The sequence below is a fragment of the Falco punctatus genome, assembly GCF_963210335.1.
Source record: "Falco punctatus genome assembly, chromosome: 1".
Classification (NCBI taxonomy): Eukaryota; Metazoa; Chordata; class Aves; order Falconiformes; family Falconidae; genus Falco; species Falco punctatus.
In genome coordinates, this window is record NC_137580.1 from 72,643,210 (window position 1) to 72,670,512 (window position 27,303).

At 41.5% G+C, this 27,303-nt stretch overlaps 1 protein-coding gene across 3 annotated transcripts in view; it reads left to right on the top strand.

Moving 5' to 3' along the window:
- Positions 1-27,303, top strand: part of UNC5C (unc-5 netrin receptor C) — a 266,667-nt gene that overhangs the window by 180,639 nt on the left and 58,725 nt on the right. For all 3 annotated transcript variants that reach the window (XM_080368783.1, XM_080368784.1, XM_080368785.1), the window contains exons 3-4: positions 8,679-8,822; positions 22,107-22,210. In XM_080368783.1, coding sequence (XP_080224909.1) covers positions 8,679-8,822; positions 22,107-22,210 — 248 coding nt within the window. The remainder of the gene's footprint in view (positions 1-8,678; positions 8,823-22,106; positions 22,211-27,303) is intronic.

Below are 27,303 nucleotides of genomic sequence, written 5' to 3' on the forward strand. Positions count from 1 at the left end.
GCAACAATAGGCACATTGTTACATGCGGAAGAGAACAACACATTTTGGAGCAATTTGTGCATATTAGCAAAAAATGCCGTCAACCAGAAAATGGCCTCCATTACAAAAAAAAGGGGGGAGGTGTTTTTTCTTTGTCTCTGAACTGCTTCTCGGCTGAGAACAAGTAATCCAATACTGTTCTAAGGTATTAAACAGCAGTAGTTCAAGGGTGATGTGGAGCAGTCAGCTGCTGAGCTTGGCTGCGGGAGGAGACAGCAGTTTACCTTCCCCCAAGGAAGGAGCCCACAGCTCCGTACTGCCCACCTCCACCACGCTGGCAGGGACCAGGGCACGCAATTTGTGTTCCATGAGCGTTCAAGAATTGAGTTTTGAAATCTTCCCTGCATCTTACACAATTTGGTCCTTCAGATGTTAATGGGAAAAGAACAAAAAGGCCTGGTTTTAACTAAAAGAAAATAAAACTCAAACAGAACGAGTGTTCTTTAATTCCAGTTCAAAGTAAAATCCCTCTGAAGGCAGCCGTTTGTAATTTTTTGTGTAAGTCAGTTAAAAAATAGTAGGGGAGCTGGGATTCCAGCTTAATTCACTACCATTAGCTGGTAATTAGATACCATAGGTAACTGATGCAAACCAGGGCAAACTTGACATCGATTTAAAGGCAAACTTGACTTTTTTCGGCTATTGCCTTCATCTGTATAATTTGAGTTAAGAACGTATCTGTTTCCTAAGGGGAAAGTTATGAAGAGAGCCAAAATAGCCGGAAGCCTTTAATTTAAATATTTAAGCTAATAATTGTGGAGAATAGTTTGTGAACTTCATGCAGTCATTTCATATCACCAGCCAGCCACAATTTAGAGAAAAGCAGTACTGAGGCAAGACCAGGTGTATGCAATCACAGCGTGAAGGATTAGTAGGTGTTAAAGCTGTTTGCTCTTTTAAACTATCTCTAGATATCTGTCTGTCTATCTATCTTTTGTTAAGATTACAGATACTCTATATAGAAAATAAGCTATAGGCAAAGTGTGCCATCATGCAATCATCTCTGTCCCATTAGGATGCACAGAGCACATTTTTCTCAGCAAGAACTTTAATATTTGAAGCCATTCTTCTTGTGCATAGCCTATTTATTCATTTTATAAACACCATAGCTTAAGTACTCTGGTATGTTTGAGTGGAATAACTCTGACTGTGAGGGATCCATTTCTGCAAGAGGGTAAATAAATTTCAATTCTGACATAGCACTGATTTTATTTTTGTCTTTGTAGAAAGGTTATTTCACCAAGTAAGGTGAGCAGCCTTGTGCTATAGAGACAGGATTTCTATAGCACCTGTGTTGAGCAATTAAATGAATTGGACAGGTCATCCTGGACTATTGGTAGGTAAAAAGATCATAATTTTTGGCTTTAGTCACTTAAGTTTTACCATCAGAGAACAATCTAATGACAAATGATGGCATAATAAGAAAGCAATCTGTTTACCTTTTAAGTCTGCTTACAGTCATACCACTTTGGAATATGGTCTTGGTTACTTTCATGAAGAAAAAATATGATGATGTTTTAAGGATTTTTGGATGAAGCTTTGTATGAAATGTAAGACAGATGGGGACTATGAGAACTGAAAATGCTTTCATCCTTTTTGCCAAATACTGTGGAGATAATCCAGTCCCTCCTGAAATTATTGCAAAACTCCAATTTTCTTTTTTGGTATCAGGATTCTCCTTCCACCCTCATCATGCCTTAAAAAGTGTGTATACTGCTGTCATTCAATTCTGTTGTAAGTGAGCAACATTCGTACATATTCCCTCATGTCCCTCTCCTACTCCTAACAGCTAGAAAAGGAAGTGTGAGCCAGAAAGCATGGACTGTTTCAGACTGACGCTGATTTATTTTCAGACTGAGCAAGCCACCACGTTTTTCTCTATGTATAGGTTAAGGATCTGAATATGGAGACACTGTGGTTTTCTAAGTTACATGCCATATAATTCCATTCTGTAACACCATGTGTTGCATGGATGTGTGGAGGAATCCCACTCCCCCAGAGCCGTTTTGCTGCTGAGTCCCCGAAGCCTCTTCTACGTTGTTAAGAAAAGCTGTCCTTGCCCTCTGTGTCCCCACTGCACAGCAGTAAGGGACATCTGAGGGTGCATGCAGTGGGGCAGAATCTGTGCCTGTCTGAGCAGAGAGGGAGCCTACAGCACTGAACAGCAGGTTTGGGAGGGTGCTCTGAGTACTGATTTCAAGAAATTGAACATGTAAAGGGTTGCAAGTTACCTGCATGAAAATGGGCTATATTTCTGTATTATTTACAGTGGCTGCAATACACCTGCAATCTATAAGCATGTATTACAGTAATGTCTTTTTGCAGACCAACGGGTCATAAAGTTCCATCTCCTTGAGAAATGTGCTCTATGGCATATGTGATTACTAATTAATGAAATACCTTTTGGGCAAATGAAAGCACAAAGCACTGAAATCGTTTGAACTTCTACTTACAGAGAATATAAACAAATTATCCATGCAGTTCCTTGGAGTTCGTGAGTTCAGTTTAGTCTTGCAACTAAATAGCTCCTCTTTAGTGTTGTGCCAGAGGGTCAAACACATGCCATAGTATAATGCTTCCACAAAAATTGCTCTATCAAAGTCCTGAAGAATATTTTCACACATGCGGGGTATTAATATCAAATGTCTAACATTTATGGCAGCCAAAATACATCAAAATAATTTCTTGGCAGAACAATGCCCAATGAGGTATAGATACCAACTCTGTGACCTAGACTAACTCCAGGCTGGATAATTACGTTTGATTAGTTGATAATAATCTTCTGTTTTCAGATGTTTACAGTGATCGTATATTGTCTTGCACAGTCATATATGGTTGCAGAACCCTATAAGACATCTTTGTTTCTCTCTGGAAAGAAGTGAGTCTGATTGGCAAATCTGCTCCTATTAAAATCATTAGGAAATTTGCCAATTACTTCAGCGGGTGCAATGTGGAACCCATGAGTTATTATTTCAGTTACTAATAATCTGCCATAATATCATACAATTACATTACATTTGCATACATTAAAAAAGATAACATTTCTGCCTCTGAAGACCAGATAATCTATCTCACAGTTTGTAGAGCCAGCTAAGTTAAGCGCTTGGGGATGGTGTGAATGAAGTGTGTCTTTGCTTGATTGTGTTTCTAGGATACAGCTTATAATAAAAGACCATATATATAAGGCACAATTCCCTCTTCACACTTCCTTTTGCTCCAGGAGGGGGTGGTAATTTTTATTTTGAGATATACAATCAGGCAGCGTCTCTCCTCTGCTGCACACAGTAGTAGTGGGCAGCCTCAGCAAAGGCTCCCTCTGCCCCATCACCTGTTAATCCCCCATTAATGTGCAAATACAGAAGTAAGTAAAGTTCTGGTTCCGTTGTACTCCTTTTCAGAGCCCAAGTTGTATTAGTCCCAGGAATATGTTTATTTTATTGAAATTAATAATTGTTTATGCTGTGTTACTAAATATGAAAAAAATTGTCATTTTTGGAGAACCTATTTAATTCATGGGACATAATCTCAGATTTATTATGCCAAACACCCTGAACGTTCTTGAAAGCTATCCTCTGTCCTCACATGGACAGAAAACTATTAGGGGCAAAAGGATATCCTAGACCAGTTGCCATGGTTTAACTCTGGCCAGTGACCACCATGCCCCACACAGCCACTCACTCGCTCTGCCCCAGTGGGATGGGGAGAGAATCAGAGGAGTAAAAGTGAGAAAACTCATGGGTCAGGATAAAGACCATTTAACAGGTAACACAAAAGCCACGCACGCAAGCACAGCAACACAAGGCATTCATTCCCCACTCCCCATGGGCAGGCAGGTGTTCAGCCATCCCCAGCAAGGCAGGGCTCCGTCACGCATAATGGTGACTTGGGAAGACACACGCCATCGCTCCAAACGTTCCCCCCCCTTCCTTCTTCTCCCCCCAGCTTTATATGCTGAGCAGACGTCATATGGTATGGAATATCCCTGTGGTCAGGTGGGGTCAGCTGTCCTGGCGGTGTCCCTCCCAGCTTCTGTGCACCCCCAGCCTCCTTGCAGACAAGGCCTTGGCTCGGTGCAAGCGCTGCTCAGCAATAATGAAAATGTCCCTGTGCTATCAACACTGTTTTCAGCACAAATCCAAAATATATCCGCATACTTTCTACTATGAAGAAAATTAACCCTATCCTAGCCAAAACCAGCATACCAGTTTGTTTAGTCTCCTAACAGCTACAGGGCTCTGGACCTGTCTTTAGGGAAGTTCCACCAATGTAATGTCTTTTTCTGGTGCCAGGTTTAGGTAAGCGTATTAAATACGACTGATCTGTGTGTATAAACAGTCCCAGCCTTGAGCAAACTTCGTGACACCGTTTATGACCCAGCAGATCCTGTATGCTCAGGACCCAGAGAGGACAGCAAATAATTGTTGCTTTTGTTTTTTCCTGAGATTTTTTTTAGTTCCTCATACTCAAGCTGTAAATCTTCCTACATTACTTTTTCTCTTGGGAATGCTGCAGTTATTCACTGAGATCAGAAAAGAAATGCTTTTGCAGAAAGAGCCCAGCAACCTGGGGATGCATTTTTAAGGATCTGTGGGTTTTTTTCAGTGAACCATCTTAAGATACAATTACTGTTTATTTTGGAGGATTGTTTTAAATTAAATTTATTTTCTGCATTTTCATTTTAAGGTTCCTCTCTTCACAATCTTCTTATTGCCAGAAATAGGGTGGTGATAATTAGACCCAATATCTTCACGTAGCTGTCTTCATACCCAAGATCCAGATGGGCTGCACGAGGCTACAGAAACAGTTCTCACTTTGCTGAATGCAAATCAAGTTTGGACAGTGCAAGCAAATGCTTTTCCCTGTCATATTCTAGCTATTCATAACAGGGAGAGTACAAGTTACAAATACTATATAGGTGCTTTTTATGGATTTATACACATTAGAAGGAATCTGTCAAGCATTCTAGCTGCCCACATTTCTGTTACCTCTCTTCAGCTGTCGTTCTTATTGCATTGTTTTAAAATAGGATGATCTTGACTTCTTGTGGATTGTGCCACCATCTATGTGTTTATATTAATTGTGGAAATGTGCAGCTTACTCAAGCGTTGTTAAGAAAACATTTATGCTGTATAACTTCACCTGCTGTATAGCTTAAACATATGATGAACTAGACTCAAATATTCAATATATTTCTAATAAAGAAGGTAAGGTAGAGGAGATATTCTCTGTGAGAGGGTGACATGTTGTTATTCAGTAATGTGGCAAAGTGAAATTGGACAATACCAGGTAAGGTATATGCTGCACAAGTTATGGCTGATCTCTTAATCTGTCTTGTGTTAAATATATTTAGGCAAAATATAGGGACTCATTTTATAAAGTGACTTCTAATTTTGCACTCAGAAGTCATGCGCTCACCTGTAATCAAACAATCTGATAAAGAGTTGCCTGAACTACAGGCACAGCACATCACATTGTCTGGAAGTATTGAGACATGGGTTGTCTTTTTTTTTCTTTTTTTTTCCTTTTTTTTTTCTTTTTTTATGACTCCAGCTACTGTTCTTTGATGTAGAAGCAGAAACAGCTTCGACAGGGATAAGATGAAGATCTCTGTTTGAAGTCATCATACCAGGGTTGTCCTGCACTTGGTGCCCACGTGAGGTGGATAAGCGATACTCTCCTGAATAAAAGCAGACAGACTGTACCAGCTCCTCTGTGAAATCTGATGTACCACAGTATGTCGGCTGGTAACCAGGCAGTTGCTGTCTGAGGTATCTCAGTAAATTGTGTTTTTTGTAATCTAGCCTAGAAAGAGTTTTTCTGTTAGGGGTTATGTTGAAGTGTGTTAGCAGAAGGAATATGATTGTGAGTTGGTACAAGGGAAACGTATCCCTTTGTGCTTGCCCCAGCGTCTGAGGCTGGGTGCGTGCTTGGTGCATTTCAGCTGGTGAGAGGTTTCTCCTGAATTGATGTGGCTGTTTGTGCAATGAGGTGCCAGTGGGAGATGCTGAGAAGGAGTAGTGGAATCAGCTTCAAGTTCTGGCTATGGATCCTTACATCCCAGATGATCTCATGGCATTGCCTACTGGTTTGATACATTTTGAACTCTAGGAAAAATAATTTACCTTAGAGACAAAGACACTGATATTTTTTGCTTGTAAGCAGAAAGGTGTGGCATCTGTTTAGTATGTAGAGAAGGTGTGCATCTCTTTGGTCATGGCACATCTGTTGATACTGCTCAAAGATCAAAGGCCAAATTACTTTGAATAACCTAAAACCTATCAGTACTTCACAGCTGTCCCAAAAGACATTACCTGGAGTAGCTTGTTAATTTGAACAGGAAAGCATCTCAGGAAGTCAGAGATAAAAACTTCTGCTGGTCGGTTCAGTGGAATTTATTTATCATATGGTTTTGTATCTTCAGCCGTCTATCAGAAAATGGCGTTTGTGTCCTGAATGTTAAGACTGTTTCATAATCATTATTAACCAGTACTGTCATTATAAGCCTGCTTGCTCTAGCCCTCGGGTAACAAAGATCACTGCTCCGTCAAGCTCTGTCATAATCAGCCTTATTATAAAAACATAATATTGTAACTTTCAAAGGCTCCCTGGGCTAGTGCTATGAAAACTGGGAATGAACTGAAGTAATCTTTAGGCTACCAGCAGTTGCACTGGGAAAATATAACCATTTTTATGCATGTAATGTACATGTTCCCTCCCCACCCTCTTCATGCTCTTCTCAACAGGACAAAAGCTATCCCTCAGACCCCTTTTGGAGCCAAATTAGCTCATCAAAGCAGAACAAGTGTATAACACAGTGTGTTCACTGCATATTGAATGCCCATGCACTACTTTGAATTCCATTCTTCGGGGTGCATTTGCCACATTTTGAGTATTTCATTTGAAGAAGGAAAGCTATTAAGTGTTTCCCCTAAAGTAGCTGATTATTTAATAGTTAAAGATGTCAAGGACAGTGAAATAAAAAGGGAGTTAGGCTGTGATAGTCTCTAGCAGGAAAATACGTCTCATTAGAAGGCATTCCCACCAGAGAAGTCTATGGTATTACATGCGTTAATTCCTTTCTGCTGTTAAGTTGTTAACCAAGTTTTGGATGCAAACAGCATGCAGCCTCAATGACAGTGCAAAACTGTGTACAAACAGTAATTAATCGTTGGCTCCTTGAATGGAGCCTCTGTGAGGCTGGAGGCAAATCAAAGGGCTGGACTGGTTTCCAGAGCTTGAGGAACACGCTGTGCTGTACAATTGGGAACATTTACATCATGAATATCGTCTTGTAAGCTATGTGGCAGAAGGCTGAGGGTAGTTGGCCTCCGTGGGCTCGAGTCTGTGCTCAGCAGGAGGAACTGCCCTTTGGTGTTTGATGATGGGGACAAACTGCACGCTGTGATCCAAGGAGCTTTCAATTGACTTTCCTGGCAATTCTGGGAGGAAAAAGAAAATCAGTCCCACTATACAAAATATTTATAAGTGAGTTTATGTGTTCAAGGCTGTTAGCAAGAGTGCATTTCTGAAATGGCGATGGTGTTTTCTACAGGCAGACACACATTAGAAGTTTATTGATTGGCATCAGCCACAAAGACCAAATATGCTGACAAGAGGTGAAAGCACTCACTCCCACCACTGCTTAGTATCTTGGGTGGAATTAGGAGTGTTTTGACCAGGCAGTGCATTTTGAGGAAGAGAAAGGGATTGTGTCAGTATGAAACAAGTGGTTGTTGTTAGATGATCAACACTTTACCGATGATCCTTGCAGTGGTGTCTGAGATACCACAGTATTTCCTTGCACTTAGAAGAAGCAAAACGGCTTCCCAGCAGAGTGTACTGTGTGGGAAATGTGGGCAAATATCGGTCTGCTTGGAAGGTTAGTGAGTGGGGTCATTGTCATTGTTGGTGCAGCTGTGGGTTTGGGGGGGGGGGGGGGGGGGGTTGCTGAGATGTGTTACGGAGGGCAGGGCCAGGGTGACCGTCAAGCAATGAAGTGTATTGCACTGTATTATAAAATCACCTAAAAGCTATTGCAGTATCTGTAGTATATATGACAGTAACAGCCCCCAAACTGCAGCTTGCAATAACCATAGTGCAGCACATGTGCCCATCATTACAGAGTATAGGGACATTTTCCACAACAGTAAAATCCATTTTCCTGGGCAGTTCAGTGTCGGAGGGAACAGGACTTCTCCCTGTGCTGTATCTGTCTAGAAAAAAGAAATGAAATACAGGAGCGCTAAAGGAGTCCTATAAATTCAATGACTCTGTGGTTTTATGATATTCATATGAAAATAAAACTGGGCTGGATCATCACTTGCTGTAAATCATCCTGAGGACATGGTACAATTTATATCAGCTGAAGTGCTGTTCCTCTTATTTGTCTAACAAACATGTGGTATGAGATAAAAGTCAAAATTCCAGTTGTTATTTTTTCATTCACCCACTTCTTTTATTATGCAGATAACGTGTTTGGCTTTTTCCTTCTCATCCTTATGACAGTCCATGTTGCCGAGTAGATATCGGTAGAGAGCTGTAAGGTCTCCCAACAATTTTGCAAGCAGACTTCTGTACCTACGTTTTTTCCTTGCTATCTGTAAACCTAATATTGACCAGCGTTACTTGCACCTTGACAGGTCTGATTGTCCGAGAGGTAAGCATTGAGATTTCCCGCCAGCAAGTCGAGGAGCTCTTCGGGCCCGAAGATTACTGGTGCCAGTGCGTGGCCTGGAGCTCTGCAGGCACCACCAAGAGCCGGAAAGCCTATGTCCGCATCGCATGTGAGTGTCTTTGCCCTGCATGTTGAGCTGACGGTGTTTGGGTGAGGAAAAGTGGAGTCTCTGCCTTTTGGGAGAGTGATTTTGTTTCCGACCAGTTAGGCTTTGTATTTTCTGCAGTTATTGATGCATACTAAAATTAAAGCCTTCCGAAACATTCATAAGAATTTCAGTTGATACTCTTCTTAAGAGTCAAACCTCATTCTTCTCCTTTGTGTGTAGGGAAAGCACCAAAAGCAGTATTTCTTGAGTACAGCAATTACATGTCTCCAGAAAAGTGTTTGATGCTAATCAGTAGAAATATTACCAAAGCAAGCTGTGAAATGGGGTGACAGCTGTTCCTTTCACAGAATCACAGAATGGTTTAGGCTGGAAGGGAACTTCAGAGGGTCACCTGGTCCAACCCTTTGCTCAAGCAGGGCCACCTAGAGCCAGTTGCCCAGGACTGACTGCCGGTGGCTTTGTAGTATCTCCAAGGAGGGAGACTTTCTGGGCAACTGGTGACAGTGCTTAGCCACCCGCACAGTGAAAAAGAGTTCCCTGATGTTCCGAGGGAACCACCTGTGTTTGTTTGTGCCCGTTGCCTCCATTCCTGCCACGGGAAACCACTGAAAAGAGCCTGGCTCTGTCCTCTTTGTACCTTCCCTTCATGTGCCTCTACACATGGGTGAGATCCCCCTGAGCCTTCTCTCCTCCAGGCTGAACAGTCCCAGCTCTCACAGCCTTTTCTTGTAGCAGAGATGCTAGTCATTGTTGTGGCCCTTTGCTGGACTCTCTCCAGTATGTCCATGTCTCTCTTGTACTGAGTAGCCCAGAACTGGACCCAGTACTCCTCACTGGCCTCACCAGTGCTGAATTGGGGGAAGGATCACCTCCCTCAGCCTGCTGGCAATGCTTTTCCTCTAATGCAGCTCAGGATACCATTTGCCACAAGGGCACATTGCTGACTCATGGTCACCTTCATGTCCACCAGGACCCCCAGGTCATTTTCTGCAAAGCTGAAAATATATGTCTCTGCAATCATATAATAAAGCTGTTGTTCCTTAACAAAGAAAAAAGTGTTTCTTTAGCATACCATGTAATCAGAGTGGTAATACAAGTTTGAAAGTGGTCATCTCAACCCTTATATTTCATCATTGTTATTCATTGCTAGTAACCTCAGTTGGTTGGTTTTTTTTTAACCTTTCACAGACCAGACCCCAAGAACACAGGGCAAGCAATTCCTCAAAAACTGACTTTCATTTGACTGTACAAATATTTAATGTTCATTAATTTTCAAAGAGGTGCTTTTCTTTGTAATCGAGTAGTCACACTGGGGACTCCCATTTCTCTTTCACATGATGAAATCCAGTTTTATATAATGGGAGCAACATATATCATCTGGAATTGTATCTCTTCTGCAGTTTTCACCTCAGCAAAAACACATTTTGTGAGAAAAGGTCATTAGAAGCTGGGCTTGCCGCATACTTACATTTCCTGCACTGTGCCCAAGTATAATGGGATAATAGAATTCTTCGAGCCAAATAAAGCTTCTCACAGACATGTTAGAGGAAGGACCCTCTGTCATTTAAAACTCTTTATTTAAAGATTGATTGTCCTTCTGTTCTTGAGACAGTATTATGTGGTTAAGCCCTCAAAGAGGAGTTACCTTCTGTGTAAACATCCAGATACAGATCTCAGAGATTCAATTTAATACCCATTTTTGAATGCTTTTAGTACAAGTAACTGACTGCAAATAGATGACCTGTGCTTTAGAGTACAGGACTGACCTCACAGAATAATATCCCCAGGGATAAGAGGAGTTAAAATTATTGTACAGTCTTCCTGCAAAATTAGAAATGCCATTACATATGTGCCTAGTGCTTTCCCATGGCAGAAAAACTTTCAAGTCTTTGAGGATTTTAATTTTCTGTACTGAAACAAAAGGGAGCAATTTCAATATTTTTTTTCTCCTAAGCAGTCAGCACTTCAGAGAGACTTAGCAATGTTTGAACAGGTTTTTTAGATTATGACTCCTAAGTTAATGAATTAAGTAGATTTTCATGTCCTGCCAATAAGCCCTTGACAGACGCCCATTAAATTAACACAGTTTAGAAGTCTGAGCGTATTTCACTTGATAGTTAAGTAACTTTTGTGTACTGCCATACCTATGCACTTTATTTCTATATAACACATAATCATTGCACATGTACTGAAGTTATTTTATATCAATTGACATTTCTTCCCAGGTATCCAAATTTCTGTTGAAGGTGCTCTTAATACAGTTTGCTTCTTTTTCTTACCATTATTTGGAAAGAGAGGAACAATCAGTTCTGTGATTTTTCTAGAGTCCTGGTGGGGTTTTTAGAACAGTCCAATGAAATAAATTCCAGAGAGCTTTATGTGCCTGTAACTCAAATATGGGTTTGTATTTTACTGAAGTTTTTTTAACCTCTTGTTCCTGCATTTGGGGTTCTTGAGCAGGTGCAAGGCAGGCAAATCACTTAGAATTCTTGGGATTAAGGGTTAAGTGTTAGGGCCTCAAACTGCAGATTTTCAAACAGCAGTAAAAGTGCCTTTTCTGCAAAATTGTCCATTTCAATTTCACAGATTTCTATAAATTTCTCAGATAACTTAAGGACTGATTTTTTGGGAACTCAGATATATGATGTAGGACATGTGCCTTACTTTGTGATGTCATTTGCTCTACAAGATCACTGTTTTAAACTGTGCACTCAGATATACCGATACCTGTCTGTATGCATGTATTCACAGCCTTGACTTCAGAGGACTGTATCTGTACTGGCAATATAACAGTTGTTTCCCCCTAAGCTTTATAAAACAGCTGGTAAGTCTTCTGATGGTTACACAATATACCATGAGACTGGAATTCAAGATAGGGTCTATGCAGTATTTGTTAATCCAGAAAATTAAGGGTGTCCAAAATCTAAGAGGAACAGAATAGTCTGCAGTTATAGTTGAAAGTTTGTCACCAGTGCAGTCTTCACTTTTAATCGGTACAAAAAGTGAGCGCTGACAACTTTGGGAAAGGTGAGTGGTAACTGGAGCGTGTAAAGTGTTCTGCTTAAATTTTATTATTATTTCTTAATATGTCAACCTGGTAATATCATCTCAACAGGTACAACTGTAGCATAACTAGCCATACCTAGCATATTAAGAAAAGCTTCTCTCCTTTTCCATTACCCTCTTCTTCTCCTCCTCCTCTTTCTCTTTCTTTTCTCCTTCTCTTTCTCTCTTTTCTCCCTTATGCCCACCAGTCCTACTCGGGAATTAGTGTCCTCTCAAGGGCTGGAGCTGCACTCTGTTAAAAAAAACAAACAACAAAAAATAACATGTAACATTTCTGTTCACCGAGCGTGTAATAGAATTAACTGAAAAAGTAATTTGAAAGTGTGAAAAATGTGCATCCTTGAAAAGTGGCATGTATTTGTTTAATGCAGGGTCAGGCATGTGTCACAAAGTACATAACAACCTAGTCCATGCAAGTTCTCTGTGAAAATCAATTGCAACATCGCTCCAGCCAAGAGCTTCAGTTATTCAGGGAAGGACTAATCTATAAATATGGAGTGAAGATGCTGCTGGTTTTCAAAGGCTCCTCATGCCAGCAGTCTAAACAGGAAAAGACTCTTGAGTCTAAAGCCAACATCCTGGCTTCTCTAAGTGTTCAGGGCATTTAACAGCATCTTGCCATTGCATTTCTGAACCATGAGTACACTTGGAAAACACTTCCTTCTATGCAGGCTGTTTCTGAAAAGGAGGTATTCCCTATTTCGTGGAATTAATCTGCCTGAGGTGTTGGTCTCCCCATGGGAACAGAGTGGAGCATTTCATCCTCCTAAACTAGCAGATTTATTAGCATTTTCACTTTGCCATTCTAGATATCTTAGTAACCAAAAAAAGTAGGGACACCTAACGTATATCTTGGTGAAGCTAGAAAGATATAATACATTTTCTGAGATAGTGGCCTATGAAAGTGCTGAAACGCCTTTCCTATTTATTCACACATTTTTTATTTATTCTAGGCACATTTTATCAGGAGCACTAGGAGTCCTTAGTATGTTTTGATACAGTTTGTCTGCTCAATTAAAAAAAATGCTACTTTGTGGACAGAAGGAGGAAGGAGGGGGGTTGTATAGCTTTACCTTTGGCTGAAAAAAACCCAAGCCAAATATAGATTTTTAAATGAATTTGATGTAACAAGACTGATGTCATTGAACAGATAAAACCCAACAGGACAAAATTCCTGTTAAAAGGATGAATGAGGTCTGAGCCTGTGTAACTGAGAGTAGAGTTAAACCCACTGGAAAATACATCTGGTAAAGACTGAACAATAGCTGCAGGATTTGACCTAATTTTTAGATCAGATAATAAAGGGGTAGCTAAGACAAATTGCTTTGAGCCCATGTGCATACAGCAACCTCACTTTTCATTTACTCCAGTTTGGTGTTGCTCTAGCCTCACTGACTTCACAATGTTAACCCATGCTGTTCTTGAGAAAATATACAAGCCCTAAATCTGCTGGCAGATTTTGAATTTGTTGAAAGCCTATAAGAAAAAAGAAGCTTTCTCTGTAATTTCTATTCTCTGTTCTCTTTAGATGTAATGAATGTGGGTAGTGTCTTCCTTTATTCATTATCTTAAAATCAGATATTTTTTTTAAATAACATTTTTAAAAGCCCTGATGTAGTAAGGAACTGCTCTTGTTAATCTTTTGTATAATTTGATACTAGTTTCCCATGTACTTATTTAAAAGCCTTTTTTCCTCCAGACATTTTTTCAAAGGAATGTAGCTAATATATGCGTGTCAAATACTGTATACTGATAAGATAAATGCAATACAGAAAAGTAGACTAGTTCATCTGATGGTTTATCTACACTTACAAGGGGTATGCAGTCATACAAAGAAACAGATATGAAAAAAAAATCACAGATTCTTTATTGACACTCAGTTATCTCACCTTTTAGTACTGGGGCTCATGCTCTGTGTTACATTGCTGCGGTGCCTTGCTTCCCCCCCTTCAAACACCAAATCCAATCAACACTGTAAGGACAAGTTTGTGTAGCCACCAAAGTGCTACAGCACATTGCAATAGTATAAAGTTGAACGGATGGTGAGATAAGGACATCCCAGAGTGCTGGGAAGGACATCACTTGAAAATTTTAGTAGGAAGGTTATTAAAAAAAAACTTCAAAATGTGTTTTATGCACTTTGGTAAGTGTGTATGAGGGTTAACAGATATAGGACCTTAACTCTTTCATTATGTACTATTTAAGTTGCTACTAATAGATGTCTGCTGCTTGTAGTTAATAAAGGGGTAACTGAGGCACACGATCTTGAGCTGAGATTACTGAAGAGAAAAGGACAGATCACAGAAAGGGCAGCAGAGAAGTTAACTGAGCATTTAACGTATTTGGTAACTACCAGTCTGCTTTTTCTTGACAGGCATGTTTCTGTACTGCTTCCCAAATGAACATGCACGACTGACTTCCAGACTTAAGGATGCAGTTGTAGCAGTAATAAATACCAATCACATTGCTTTGTAATAAAGAGCTAAGACTTTATAAATTAAGATGGGCTTGGCTTCACAGTTAGTGTTGCTTGAAAACCAGAAGGAAACCCCTTTACTGAATTTATATGAATTTAATCCCTCAGTAGGGTCCTTGATACGATCCTGCCTACACTGTCCTAAGAAATTATCAGCTCTCAGTAGAGTCTGCTTAATGCTTAATGGTGAAACATAGATGCAGCCAGAAAGTTTTGTGTATATTTTGGTAGTGACCAGCTGTGTGAGTCAGATTAGTGCATCAGAAGAGCAACAACAACAAAATACTACATTTACACAGTGTACAGCTGATGTTTCTAATGTCTGTCTTTAGTACGTTTAGTATATCTGTCATCTAAAAAAGGCACCTATTGAGGTTAGGTCATTTGAACTTTACATTTGTATTTATTTGAAAAGCAAGAGCTTTGGATTCCATCTTCAATCACAAATAAAATAATGAAGAGAATTAAGTTTCTATGTTAGTTTGCACGTTAAGCTTACAAAGAAAAACAAGAAATATCAAGCTATCAAATAAAAATATAAAAGGACAAGAATAGTGCTATCGATGTACACCTGGGAACCCATTTGCTCAGTGAATTCTCAATAAAGCTTGCTTGCTTGTATTTTTTACAGTTGTATCAATACGAAATGTTTTGAGTGGATGGTTCTTCATTATAGGCATAGCCCATATGGAAGTTGTGTTGCAAAAGTGGTTTGTCTTACCACTACCCAGCTGAACTAGCCCAGAGCTGAAGAGGGAAAGGGAAAAAGTGTTTTTTCTGCAGGCATGCGGGCGGTGAGTTTCCAAGGAGTCATCAGGGTGCAGCATTATCTCCAGCTGGCTGCAGATGCCATTGGCAGAACGAGGGGCTGGTGAGTGTGCACCTCCCATTTGCTCGGGTTGTAAATATGTAGCGAATAAAAGAGGGGAGAAGGTCCTGGGCTCAGGCAAAGCATCTTGCAGATTGTAGCATGGCAAGCAAAATGTGTTACTCACCTTATTCCATACCTCAGGTCAGCAGATGTAGCAGCCTGCATCCCCAAAACATGTTGTGCACTTCCAGGAAGTCTGTCCCAGTCCCCATCAGCTGTTTGGCTGTGAAAGCTGATGCTGCTTCATGGCCATCCCATGATGGCAGCCTGAGGTCTCGCTCCCTGGGCTGCTGGAGGGTTACAGACAAGCTCAGCCTGAGCCGCAGGCTGCCAGGTGTCTTTGGAACGAGGGAAGCTCTGCTGTCCACGATGTGCCTCTCCAGACTGAGAACGTGGCGGAGGCAGCCTCATGGCATTTGTCTTTAGGGCTGGCCAGATGTGAAACAGCCCCTCCAGAGAAGGAAAGAGTGGCACAGTGTATTGAGCATAAAGATGGGGGTCTGAGGTGCTGGCTTATTTCCTCTGTCCTCAGCTCCAGCCTCTGGTGCTTGGGCCAGCGGAGAGCAGAGCCCTGTCCGTGCACGATCCCACCCTGTGAGCAGCAGTGTGCTGAAGGAGGGCAGGAGGCTTTGATCAAAACCCAGCACGTGGCTGCTACAGCAGGGGACTCCGCAGGGCAAGGCACCACACTTACAAAAGCAGTTGACAGAGGTTTTAGCGGGATCCCCTGTGTTACAGACTGCTGACACTCCTGTGACTGTCTCAGTAGAAATCTGGTCGGATCTAATTAACAACAGAGACCTGGAACCACACAAGGACAAAATGGGGAAAAAAAATAGTTTTTTGTACCTAACCTTTCCATTACTTGCACATCAGTGTGATTGATCCACACACAAAGGTCGTAAGCTCAGCTGTGAGCAGAAAAGAGAGGCCAAATTATGCCTGTAAGCACATGGTTTCTTACATTTGGAATTGCAATGCAGTTTCTAATGCCTTTTTTTGCAGAAAATGGTGTCTCTTAACTCCGCCTGCATCGTGGAAAGTGATGGAAGAGGATCAAGCTAGTTTTACAATATTAGTCGTATTTCTCTAACACAGCATGTCACCCAAGTTTGGAAATAAATGCAGTGAGGTGTGTTTTACAAGCATGTGGATCCTCTTTCATTTTGTAGAACATCAGTGGCATTTTTCCACAATTATTTTTCTGTTTGGATATTTCTTATTAGCCTAGGTAAAATTAAAGCAGCATTGAACTGTGCCTCTTGAGAACATTCTCAGTGGTAGGAGGTACGGAAAGCTTGGCTACATACTGATCCTCTAATAATGGTTATAATAATACCAAGCCATAGTTCCTTTATTTCTAGTGTTTTAATTGTTGGGGTTTTTTTGCTTATGATGTGTTTGGTGTTATAGTGTTATATGGATGCCTGTATATACCTACCCATATAAATCAAGCTATCTTTTGTAGGGAAATAGATACTTCTTGAGAAGGTCTTTTCACATTCTTAAAACCTTATTTCTCTGAAAGCACACACCAAATGTACTTCTCTCAATGGGCATAGTTAATATGAAAGTTGCATAGAAAACAATGTGGTTTTTCTTTCTGTGCTCTTAAAGCTTGCTCATTTTTTGAATTGTTTGTTGTAGAAGGAAAGCTGACAAGAGTTACTAGGAGCACAGAGTCTTTAAGGTCTACCAAGGGCAGAAATCCATCTTTCCCTGACAGTAATGCTGCATTGTTCTGTTCATTTCTGGTTTACATCTAATTCCTGGCTGACAAGTGTCCGTTTTTCATGCTCATTCATTAGTCACCCTTCCATTAGCACTGCCTTGAAGGCATCTGGACTGCCTCTTATCACATTTCTCAGAAATGATAGAAGATATCCTTAAAGTTTTGCCCACCCACCCATCACAGTAAAACCCAGAACAGCAAAGAGATAAAATACATTTGATTAAAAAAAAAAAAAAAAGAACAGGGTCATTCTTTGCTCTTTCATAGAAGCTGACAGGTAGAAAAGGAAACGGGGAAATACCATGAGTTCCTGTAGAAGCTATTATCTTTAGCAGGTGTAAATGCAACTTTTCCATGGTTTGTAAGCTAAAAATGCGTTAAACACAAAAGGAAGTCATTTAGCAGTGCATCAAAATTAAGCTCCAATGCTCCTCTCCCCAAAAAGCATAGTGATTCAGGAATAAAGAAAACAATATGGTGTGCACTGAGATTCTGATCTCCCAGTATACTGTTTCAGTTTTATGCTTGTGAAAATTCTCTCATTTCAATGCAGCTCTGAATGCAGCCATCTGTCCTTACCAGAGAGGATTGTGCAGGAGTATTTCAGGAGTCTTGGAGGAAAGTCTTATCTTAAGTATGCTGTAAACGTGCTGCGATATATGCCACAAGAGCCCCCTCTGAATTTACTAAGACTATGCATTAGTAAAGAAGATAGAGTCTGGCTCAAGGTGGCAGACCAGAATTTTAATTCTCCTTGGTTTCTTTTTATGAAGACAGCCTTGAAGGGAAGTTAGAGGCGGGGAAAAATGCCTGATGGGGGTGCAGGTTTCCCCCTGAGCCTGGCTATGACATCCCCACATGCAGCTGGGTGAAATAGGTGAGAGAGCTGGTAAGAAAAACAAGACGGACCCTTCAGCGCTGCTGTCTCACAGGGCTCACTCTGCTCCAGAAGAGATGAGCTGCGGCAGCAATATTACCAGTATAAGGGGAGGAAGAGTATTGCTAACATAGACAGTCAGGGATTATTCCACATTACCAAAATAATAATGGAAAGAAAGTGCAACTGCCTCTCTCTTGTGTCTCTCCCTATTGAAGGTGAGGGTGGAGAAGGCTCACTCTCAGGATCGCATTAACAGGGCTACTGCCAACCTGAGGCTTTAATAATTCAACTGCCTCTTCACAGGCAAAGAGGTCCTGACCCAGAATGGATCAAATGTTTTATTATTTTGCTTTTTCAGGCATATTTTATGAAGATTGTTAAAGCTTTTTTTTTTTTTTTTTTTTTTTTTTGTAATAGCCTGTATTTCATTTATCTTTTACCATTCTCTGGGAAAATCTATCCCTTGCTTGTGAGCAATTGTAACTGATATGACACTTTGAAAAAGTGTAAAGTCTAAGTGGGAATGATCCAAATTACACATAAACATTAGCAAGCTCACCCACTCCTGATCAACAGTGCAAAGTTGCCATGATGACTAATGGTTAAATGTCAAAGGAAGATGAAGGCTGAAGAATTAGAAAGCAGTCGTCGTCATCCACAGAAGTCATAGCAAGGGCCATAGAAAAAACCCCAGTTATTTCAAAACCCTTTGCTGTCCCAACAGGGTGTTTCGTTATAGTTAGAGCAGGTGAAAAAGTTGTTTGTCCAGGCCCTCTGCTTCTTCATCGCTTGAAAAAAACCTCTTGTTAGCTTGTTTGGCTGTTACAACCAGCAAACCCTATTCTTGGTTAGGTAAAACTGCCTTGGTTAGGTAAAAAAAGCTGCCATCTGTAGGTGGCATGGCTGCAGCGGGAGGTGGTGGGTAGTTCTGGTGAGATAAAGCTGTGAACCTGTGGGAGGGAGCAAACAGAATAGGGTATAAGGGCTGCCAGTCTTGTAAATACACAAGTACACACTTCCTTCCCCCTGCCCCTCAGTTAGTATAATTTACTGAATAGTATCTAATGGCTCCTTTGAGAGCATTACTGTCTATTATGGCAAGGTCTCTACTTAGGGTATTTTTAGTTTGTGGATCATTGACCCGCTCCAATCGAATGGTGCCGTTAATGTGTCCGTGCACAGCAAAGCTCCGTGAGCAGGGGACAGCCAGGGACGCCAGGGGTCCCGCAGGTTCATCTCACCTGCTGCAACAGTTCCCAGGGAAAAGGGAAAAAATGGTTCACAGGGAAAAATATGTTCATACCTAGCAATTCCAGCTGTTGATAATAAAGAGGTTAAAGTGGGACTTTTTACTGTTATTACACATTTCTAGACTAATGTTATTTACTTTTGTATGCACTAATGTTGGGGTTTTTTTTTAAAAGCCAAGTGCTTTATAAGGAAGGTGATCACTGTGCACATGAGGCTACAGAGAACTTCAGAGCTTTATTAATATTTCAGGAAGGTAGGCAGGACAGTAATCCAATCTGTCAAGGAAAAAACTCAGATTATTATCTATCTAATCTGCCTCTACTGTCTTCATCCCTCCATATCTGAATGTGTGAAAGCTATTGTTAATATACTGTTTATTCCTGTGCTTATATGCTTCTATTACCAGCATGGTAACTTTCTCATTTATCCTCAGTCATGATATTAGAGCACAAAACATATGTATGCATCTACCCGCTAGATGCACTAAGGTGTACTTGATGTGGAAGTAATTCTTTTTCTTTGGAAATACCTGTGCAACTAGCAATAATATGATCATATGGGTTTTGCTAGTAATATAACCCGTTATTTGCTAATCTAAAGCAAACTGCGTTAATCTGGCTTTATGTGTGCCCATGTTACCTATCAAGCCCGCAGGATGTGCGAGGAGCCTGGGCCAAAGGAAGAATGTCACATCCCCAGAAACCCAGCAGCTCTCGGAAGAGCTGCTCATCTCCATGCTTAACATGCAGAAGTGCGGCAAGCCAAAACTCAGCGTTTTATCCTTGGAATGACTCCCACCCACAGGGCACCTGGAGGGGTTTGGTTTTACTCAAATTGAGCCGTACAACCCAAATGTCCCCTAGTTAGCTTCTTAGAAAGGGTGGGATGAAGCTGGTGGCTGGTCATGCTAGAACTGGCAGTGCCCTGGGAGCTACATACCCCACAGCATACCACACAGCTACATACCACACAGTCATTGGAGACTGACCTAATCTGGCCAGTTATCTTGCTGAGGTCACTATCACATGAATGAGCCTTGCTGGCCTGGAATAACTCGTGTGACAAGGATGCTGACAACCACAGTCTGGTGAAGCTTGGCATGTCATCCTAAGAAATTATCGCTTCTAGATATTTGCTTCTCCTCTATGCCATGAAGTTATCTGATGTTGTAAGTTTAAGCCCCCTTCTTCAACTCGTGAGGTTAAAATGATGGAATTTGTAGTGAGGTAGCTGTGACATTGGCGTGTGCTTCCTTTTGACAGACAGACAGCTGGAGGCAGTAATTTCTTATATTGCCACAGTAAGATCTACCAAAGTTTACCTTTCTGTGCCCTAAACTATGGCCATAAATGCCATCCCACCAGAGGGGCTCTATCATCCCTGTCCCATGTGCCAGAGGGAGCAGGAATGCCAGTGATGGGGAGGGAGTGGGGTTTGGGGTTGCCTCTCTCATGCTTGCGGTGCCGGGGAGGAACAGAGATGCCTCAGTTTCACAAGGGAGATGTATGCGTTTAAGGACATTAGAAGTTTACCACTTTATCAGCTTAAGTTAAAGTCAGCATCTCTAGCTATGACAGAGATTTTCCATGGTACAATTAGATTGGCATTTGGTTCCAGGAAGTAGAACAACTACTTTTTCCTGATACAGGCTAAGAGAGAGAGGTCTTGTTCTATCCAAAGGTGAGTTTCAGAGGAACTAATTTTGGTGGCATACACCCTGTCTCCTTTTCCATCTGCACATTCGCTTGCCCCAGGTTTTGCCTTTTGGTAGTGTGGATGCATTTCCTTATGAGGTTAGCTGTAAATCAGACCTTGGAGGTAATCTAGATGAAGGATAACTCTTTGGATGATTTATTTGTAAACTGGTTCAATTCAGTGATCTGTTTTCCAGCACAGCCACAGGTTATGGCTTCAAAACATGAAATATTTGGCTCTTAAATTGTTCCTATATGATTTGTTTCCAATATGACACGAGTATTTGTGCAACCTCGCCATGAGCTGGCATAAGGAACTGGTCTGACTTCATACTAAAATTAAAATAAAAATAACTTTTTTGCAAGGTTTTTTTAAAGTTGGACCAGCTCTCTGATATGACTTTGAACATGACCCCATGCCTATTTGCAGCTGGAACCAGCAGCAGGGAGAAGTATCACTAGTTGCTAGTGGGGCTGAGTTCTTGGTTCTCCAAAACCCTGTCCTCTGGCACAGTGGAGAGGGTGCCATTCCATGGCAGAAATATGGAGCCTGGGGTAAGGAGGGAGCGTCTCAAGTCCATTTTGCTACCAACGCAAAGATGTTGCAGAAGCGTATGAAAAAAACTGAGTGCACAGCTGTCCAGTATGATGAACTGGTCCAAAATTTGGATGTGCATTCGGTGCCTTCTCTGCCTGCCAAATTTCTGTGGTGCTGTGCAGGGATCCAAGCACAGTTCAGCTCCAAATTACAATTATTGTTATTATTATTATCTGTTTAGTGCTACACAGATAATGATAAAGTGAAGACAAATTGGCTAAAGCTGTAGAGCTAATGCTTATAAACTAAAAGTACATTAAATGGCAGCATGAGCACTTTCATCCATGAGTTTCAGGCAACTCAGCTTACATGCTGTAGTTTTACAGATTTATTTAATTTTCCATAGCTGCCTTGAGTACTTTTGTTGGCATAGCTTGCCAAACATAAATTATCTGAAGAAGGGACTTGCTTCGATTTTTTTTTTCCTCTGTCTGGACATGACCTTCCACAGTGAGGCCTTGGATACTTGCTGGGTTCACATGCTCTACCACAATATAAATAATAAATCCACTATGAAACCTTTGACTGCTTAATGTTGGAATGAAAGGAAAACATGTCACAGTCTTTTTCAAGTGCTTAACTTTCCAGGGAGCAGTAATGCTATTTTCTCTGTTTAGAAAGATCTCTCACATCTATGCAGTATGACAATCAAATGTAATTTAAACAACGAGCTATTAATACTACTAATTCTTTTTCTTCTCCTTCTCTGTCCCCAGATCTCCGGAAAACTTTTGAGCAGGAGCCCTTGGGGAAAGAAGTGTCCCTGGAGCAAGAGGTCCTGCTGCAGTGCCGCCCCCCCGAAGGCATCCCGGTAGCCGAGGTGAGCAGCATCATCAGTGTCCTGGTGCTTGGGCACCCACACTAAGGCCTGATAGGCAGCTAATGGTGCAGTGAGTTAGCGCATGGCATGATGAATGCGTGGTGATGGAGAGCCGACTGACTGCTGCTCGTAGACAAGATTGATCGGGAACTGATTAATGGCTTTGGATTATGGTGCCTTGCTGGGCAGAGCTGCAGGCGGTTTGGTTTCAGTTTTTTCTTCCCTTTCAAAAATCACAGTTATATCTGAGGCATATTAATGCCAGCCTACTACCTTTGCTTTTCCTTTTAAACAAAAAAAACATTTCACTTATTCTGAGAGGCACTTTCAAGCATAGTGTAAAGACATTTTAATTTTTCGTTTGCTTGATTTTATTTCCCCCACATGTCTGTGCACATGCTCATTCTCTTGCGTGCCCCAGCCAGCCAGCTTGGCACAAGAGGGTGGGCTGTGGTGCAGTGTGGGCTCCCAGCAGGAGGTAGGGGCAAGCAGGGGATGTGTCTGCCTAATAATCCATCTTCAGGGGGTTATCTGGTTTTCCTACTGGCATCTAAGTAAACCTGGAGTGGGTAGCCTGCCCTCCATCTGCCAGGAGCAAGCCTGCCCTTCAGCCAGATCTGTGCCCACCTACAGCAGTGGGTGTCCCTGTGAACAGGCTTCCCTTAGTGTGGTGGCGGCTCCAGCTTCAGACTCATTGCTCACAGGAGGGGTCTCTGAGTCACAGGGGGGCCTCTGAAATCCTAAATCCTCGGCGGCTATTAAGAGAAAAATTGATTGTTAATGATGGTAATTCCCCTATCTGAATTCTCCTCAGTTTTCCTCTGCCATGCACAGAAGAAACTGTTGCCAATTTGCATTAGGATGAGTTAGACTGTCATGGCTAAGTAGCAAAGTGCTTGTCACTCAGCGCTGACGACTGATTTCTCAGGAGATGAAGCTTAAAGTGTTACCTCCGCATCTATCCCAAGTTTAGATTTAATCAGAACAGCAGAAACGTGTCCACAAACATCAGAAGAAATAATTAGCATAGAAGATTTTTTTCCAGTTTCTTTTTCCATAGGCTGTTTCCTTTCCCTGTTAAGATCCCAAAACTTTAAAGACTGTTTAGGTCTGCTGAGCCAACTTGCTGATAACTGTAATATTAATCAGTTGGCTTTCCTCAGGAACTTAGCAGCAATTCTTTATTTTCCTTTCTGATGCTTCTTTAAATCAAATCAACTTGCTGTTTTGCCATGACAGGAGTATTTGCAACAGGCTATGTTGTTCAGGTGGTGCGGGGTGGTACTGGGGAACTTCATTACCTTTGCTGGAAACAGAGATTGATGATGATGGGTAGCTCGTTTGAATGCAGTGTTACAAGCACCTCTGAAATTTCAGCAGCCAGTCTGGTTATTCCCTTGGAAAGGTCTGTAATGTCCAGTCAGGCAGGCGGGACCCAAACAACATGATGTAGCATGATGCATGGAAGTGATCTCTGAAAAGATCCTCTGTGAGTTGCTCACATAATTGCACTTTTTCCTGCCTTCTAGTATGCTGGCTCACTCCATCAATAGCTGAGATTCATGTCTGTACATTAACTGGGTCTGAATCTTGTTTGTACCCTGGTCGGGGCAGACACCAATTAACACTTGGCAGGCTCAGAAATCATGTAGTCCCCATCTGACATTCAAAAGAACTGTTCTCAATGTTGTTTTTTTTCTCTTCTGACTTTTGAAGTCAGAAGGAGATCAAACACCCAGATTGGACAGCTGCCTAATACAGCCTCTTTGTAGATTCTTTCCAACACTATTAAAAGAACAAAGACCTGAACACTAATGAATATGAATACCTTAATGTGACACTTTATTACAGCCACTTGCTGAATCTGGTAAGATAAATTTAAAAAAAAATGGAAAGATGAAAGGTAACTTGGTGGGTTGAAGGATTACATGATTATTTTAATTTAGACATGAATTACTTCTTTGTTTAAGACTTCATTTATTTGTTTAAAGAAGTTTCTGATATGATGTACAAGTAACTTAAGTAAGAAAGGACTCAGGAGAAGGCAGGCACCAGGCTGAGGCTATTTTCCATGTTGTCAAAGGACTGGTTTGATTCCAGGTAGAGTAGGGTAATGCATGTGTGCAGCTGTGAGCAGCTTTTCCAAATGCTTTGGTGAGAATGTACCTTACACTCTTCCCACTCTGGGCACTGTTTTGGTTTGTTTTGGTTTGGGTTTTATTTTCTACTTCACTGGCTTCTGAAGTAATCACTGGATTTAATGCCAAAAAAAGAGGAAGAAAAGCTTACACTGTGGAACTGTACAAAATACACATTCAGTGTAATGAAATGCTGGAGTCCAGAGTCCTGGCATCTTCCCCTTGATTTTTCTCTTTGACTATATTCTCCCACTTAATTTTGGGGTTTTTTTTCATGGTATTTCAAAGTGGTGGGAACAACCATACTTAGGGATACACTTTGTCCTCTTTTCAGTAGCTGGGGAATTTAGTCTTATCATTCTCAGCATGTTTAATTGCAATTAACTGTGTCAAGCTCTTATGGATCAATGCTAGAGCAGATCTTACTATTAGTGAAAAGCTGAACCGCATAGCAGTGTACAGCTGCTCCAGAGGGCAAGAAGGACAAAGACAGAGATGGGTAGGCAAAGCTTTTAAGGCAGCACTTACAAGTTCCTGAGATCCACGAGGACATGATGAGCATTGGAGTAGGCTTAGATCACGACCACTAGAAAAAAAAAAAAAACAAAAGCCCAAGATCCAAATAGAAGAAGGTGTGTTAAAGTACACCAGTCTCATGGCCTGAGGTCAAATCAAAGTAGGTCTTGCTCATTCACTTAGTAAGTAAGTAAGGACTAAGTAAGGAGCCAAGGGTTTGCTTAGTCTCTGGGAAAACCAGATCAGCTTCTCTGGTGGCTGTATACCCCTGCCCACCAGCCCCAACCAGTGTCAGCACCAGTGTGCAGTGGCATGCCTCCCCTCTCCCAGTTTTATAGCCACTACTAAGCTGAACCTACCTACGGTTCTGAAACACCCAGGTAAATGTTTTGTCTTTTCCAATGCATGTCCCAGGCAAGCAGCAGGACCAGGGCAGATCCTTTTACACTGAGGTTTCCTGTCACACTGAGGTGCTGAGGGGTGAAGGGGCAAACTCACATATTCCTGCTGTGGGGGAAAAAAAAAAAAAAAAAAGGAATAGACATAAAAGCAAGCAACACTCTGCCCCAGCGCCATGCTTCCCTGCCTTCTGCCTTTCCACAATGGGGAGAAATAGGATAAGGCAGTGAGATAAGCAGTCTGACCCGCCAGACTCAGCGGGAGCTGCCGGTGCTTAGCAGAAATCTGACAGTTGCAGCTCCCCAGTGTCAACAGAAACATCCATTTCAATTCCACTCTCCTCTCTGCATGCCGTTTTTTTTCAAACCTAACCTGAGAAGGCAGGAGAGATCCCATTCTGCCATGCTCCAACAGTAATGGTGGAGATATTAGCAATTAACCCCTTAGCTTATTTAATTTGTTCTTTGAAAGATGCCAGTATTGTATTGCACATGATAAAATATAGTTAGAGACGAGTCACATGAAATTAGCTAACTGTTATAGGTTATACATCAAAACATAAATGAGATGTAAGACTGGTTAATATGCCATAAGCTGCCAGATGAACTTTTTCATTGAAATGTATGATTTGTGTCACCATTAACGGGGGTATAATTGCTTTTTTAATTATAATTGAGGTGTTTCACAGAGTAGTTTAATTGCAGAATAGGGTGTAATGTACAGTTTGGTGACCCAGTTGGGTTTAAAACTGGAAGTGATATTTATCCACATTCATGGTTTTAATTAGGAACTAGAACAAGGGGAAAAGCATCCCTGAGTCAAGAGGCCGAAGAGGGTGTTTTGCCAAGTCAAGATGACTGTGACACAGACTTTATTCAGCTGCTCTTGCATGGGCAAAAACTGGTGGAAGCTGGGGGCTTCTCCAAATAGGCAGCATCAGGTGGCTGTTCCAGCTAATTGACTATTAATATGACTGCTGTTTGCTTTGTTTCATGAGAGCCACTTATGCTTTGCAGCAGTTATCCCTTAATTGGGAGTTCATGTGTATGCATTTCCATGCAGGTGTGTGTTGCTGAGACAGTGTTTTATATTCCTGGCAGGAAAGTGAGCTCTAAGAGGAGCAAGTAGAGGAGTTTGTGGCCACAAATGCTAATTAGCTGGGAAGTGACACTGTCCTTTGCAGTGCCTTGTGACTGCAGAACTGCCTTCAGGTGGGAGGAGAAGTGGGGAGGTGGGCTTGTGAGCAGAAGCGCAGCCCAAGAGGAATGAGGACTGCTCATTCATTTTACCCTCGAGAGCCATTGGGTAAGGTCTGGCAATGCAGGCCTGCCCTTCTGCAAAAGTACAGGACAAAGCTCCCTGCAACTGTCAGTATCTGGTCCCATACGTTTCTGTTCTTTTTTAAATACTTTTTACACCCCAGACTACTGGTGTGTGGCCAGGGCACTCTTTTGAGAAGCGTGACAGGTAGGTTACAACCCCCTGCTTGAGGCAGGCTTGCATTTAGGTCTTGTGCTTTCCTGGGAAATGCGATGACTACTAGCTTATTGGGTGGCCTTATTTTTACATTTCCTACGGGGTCATTTCCACACTGCAGAAACCCATGGCAAGATGTGCAGGTCTTCTTGCAGGATCGAGTGTTTTGAGAACTGAATTTTCTATGGGATCTACCCCTATACTTTTCCTTTCTGGTACAGCTCCATTGATGCCAGTGTAAATGAGGGCAGAGCGTGCTCTTAAGTGAATCAAGTTGCTTTGTGACCAGATCTGAGCATAGGCAAGGATGATCTGTAGGACTGGAGAATGGTCAGGTTTCTTGTTCCTCCATAAAAAATTACGATGGAAGGTTTTCTATAAAAGTATCGACATAAATGCTGCCAGATTATCCTCTCTAGAGCTTGCTTTTTTTGTGGTGAAGATGGGATGCTGGCTGAGCTAACACAAACTACCTCTCCTCTTCAGGCTGTGCTCAGAAAGAGCAGCACTTTACCTTACACATATTTTTGGAATATACGTAGTTGGGGGGAACAAATTTAACTG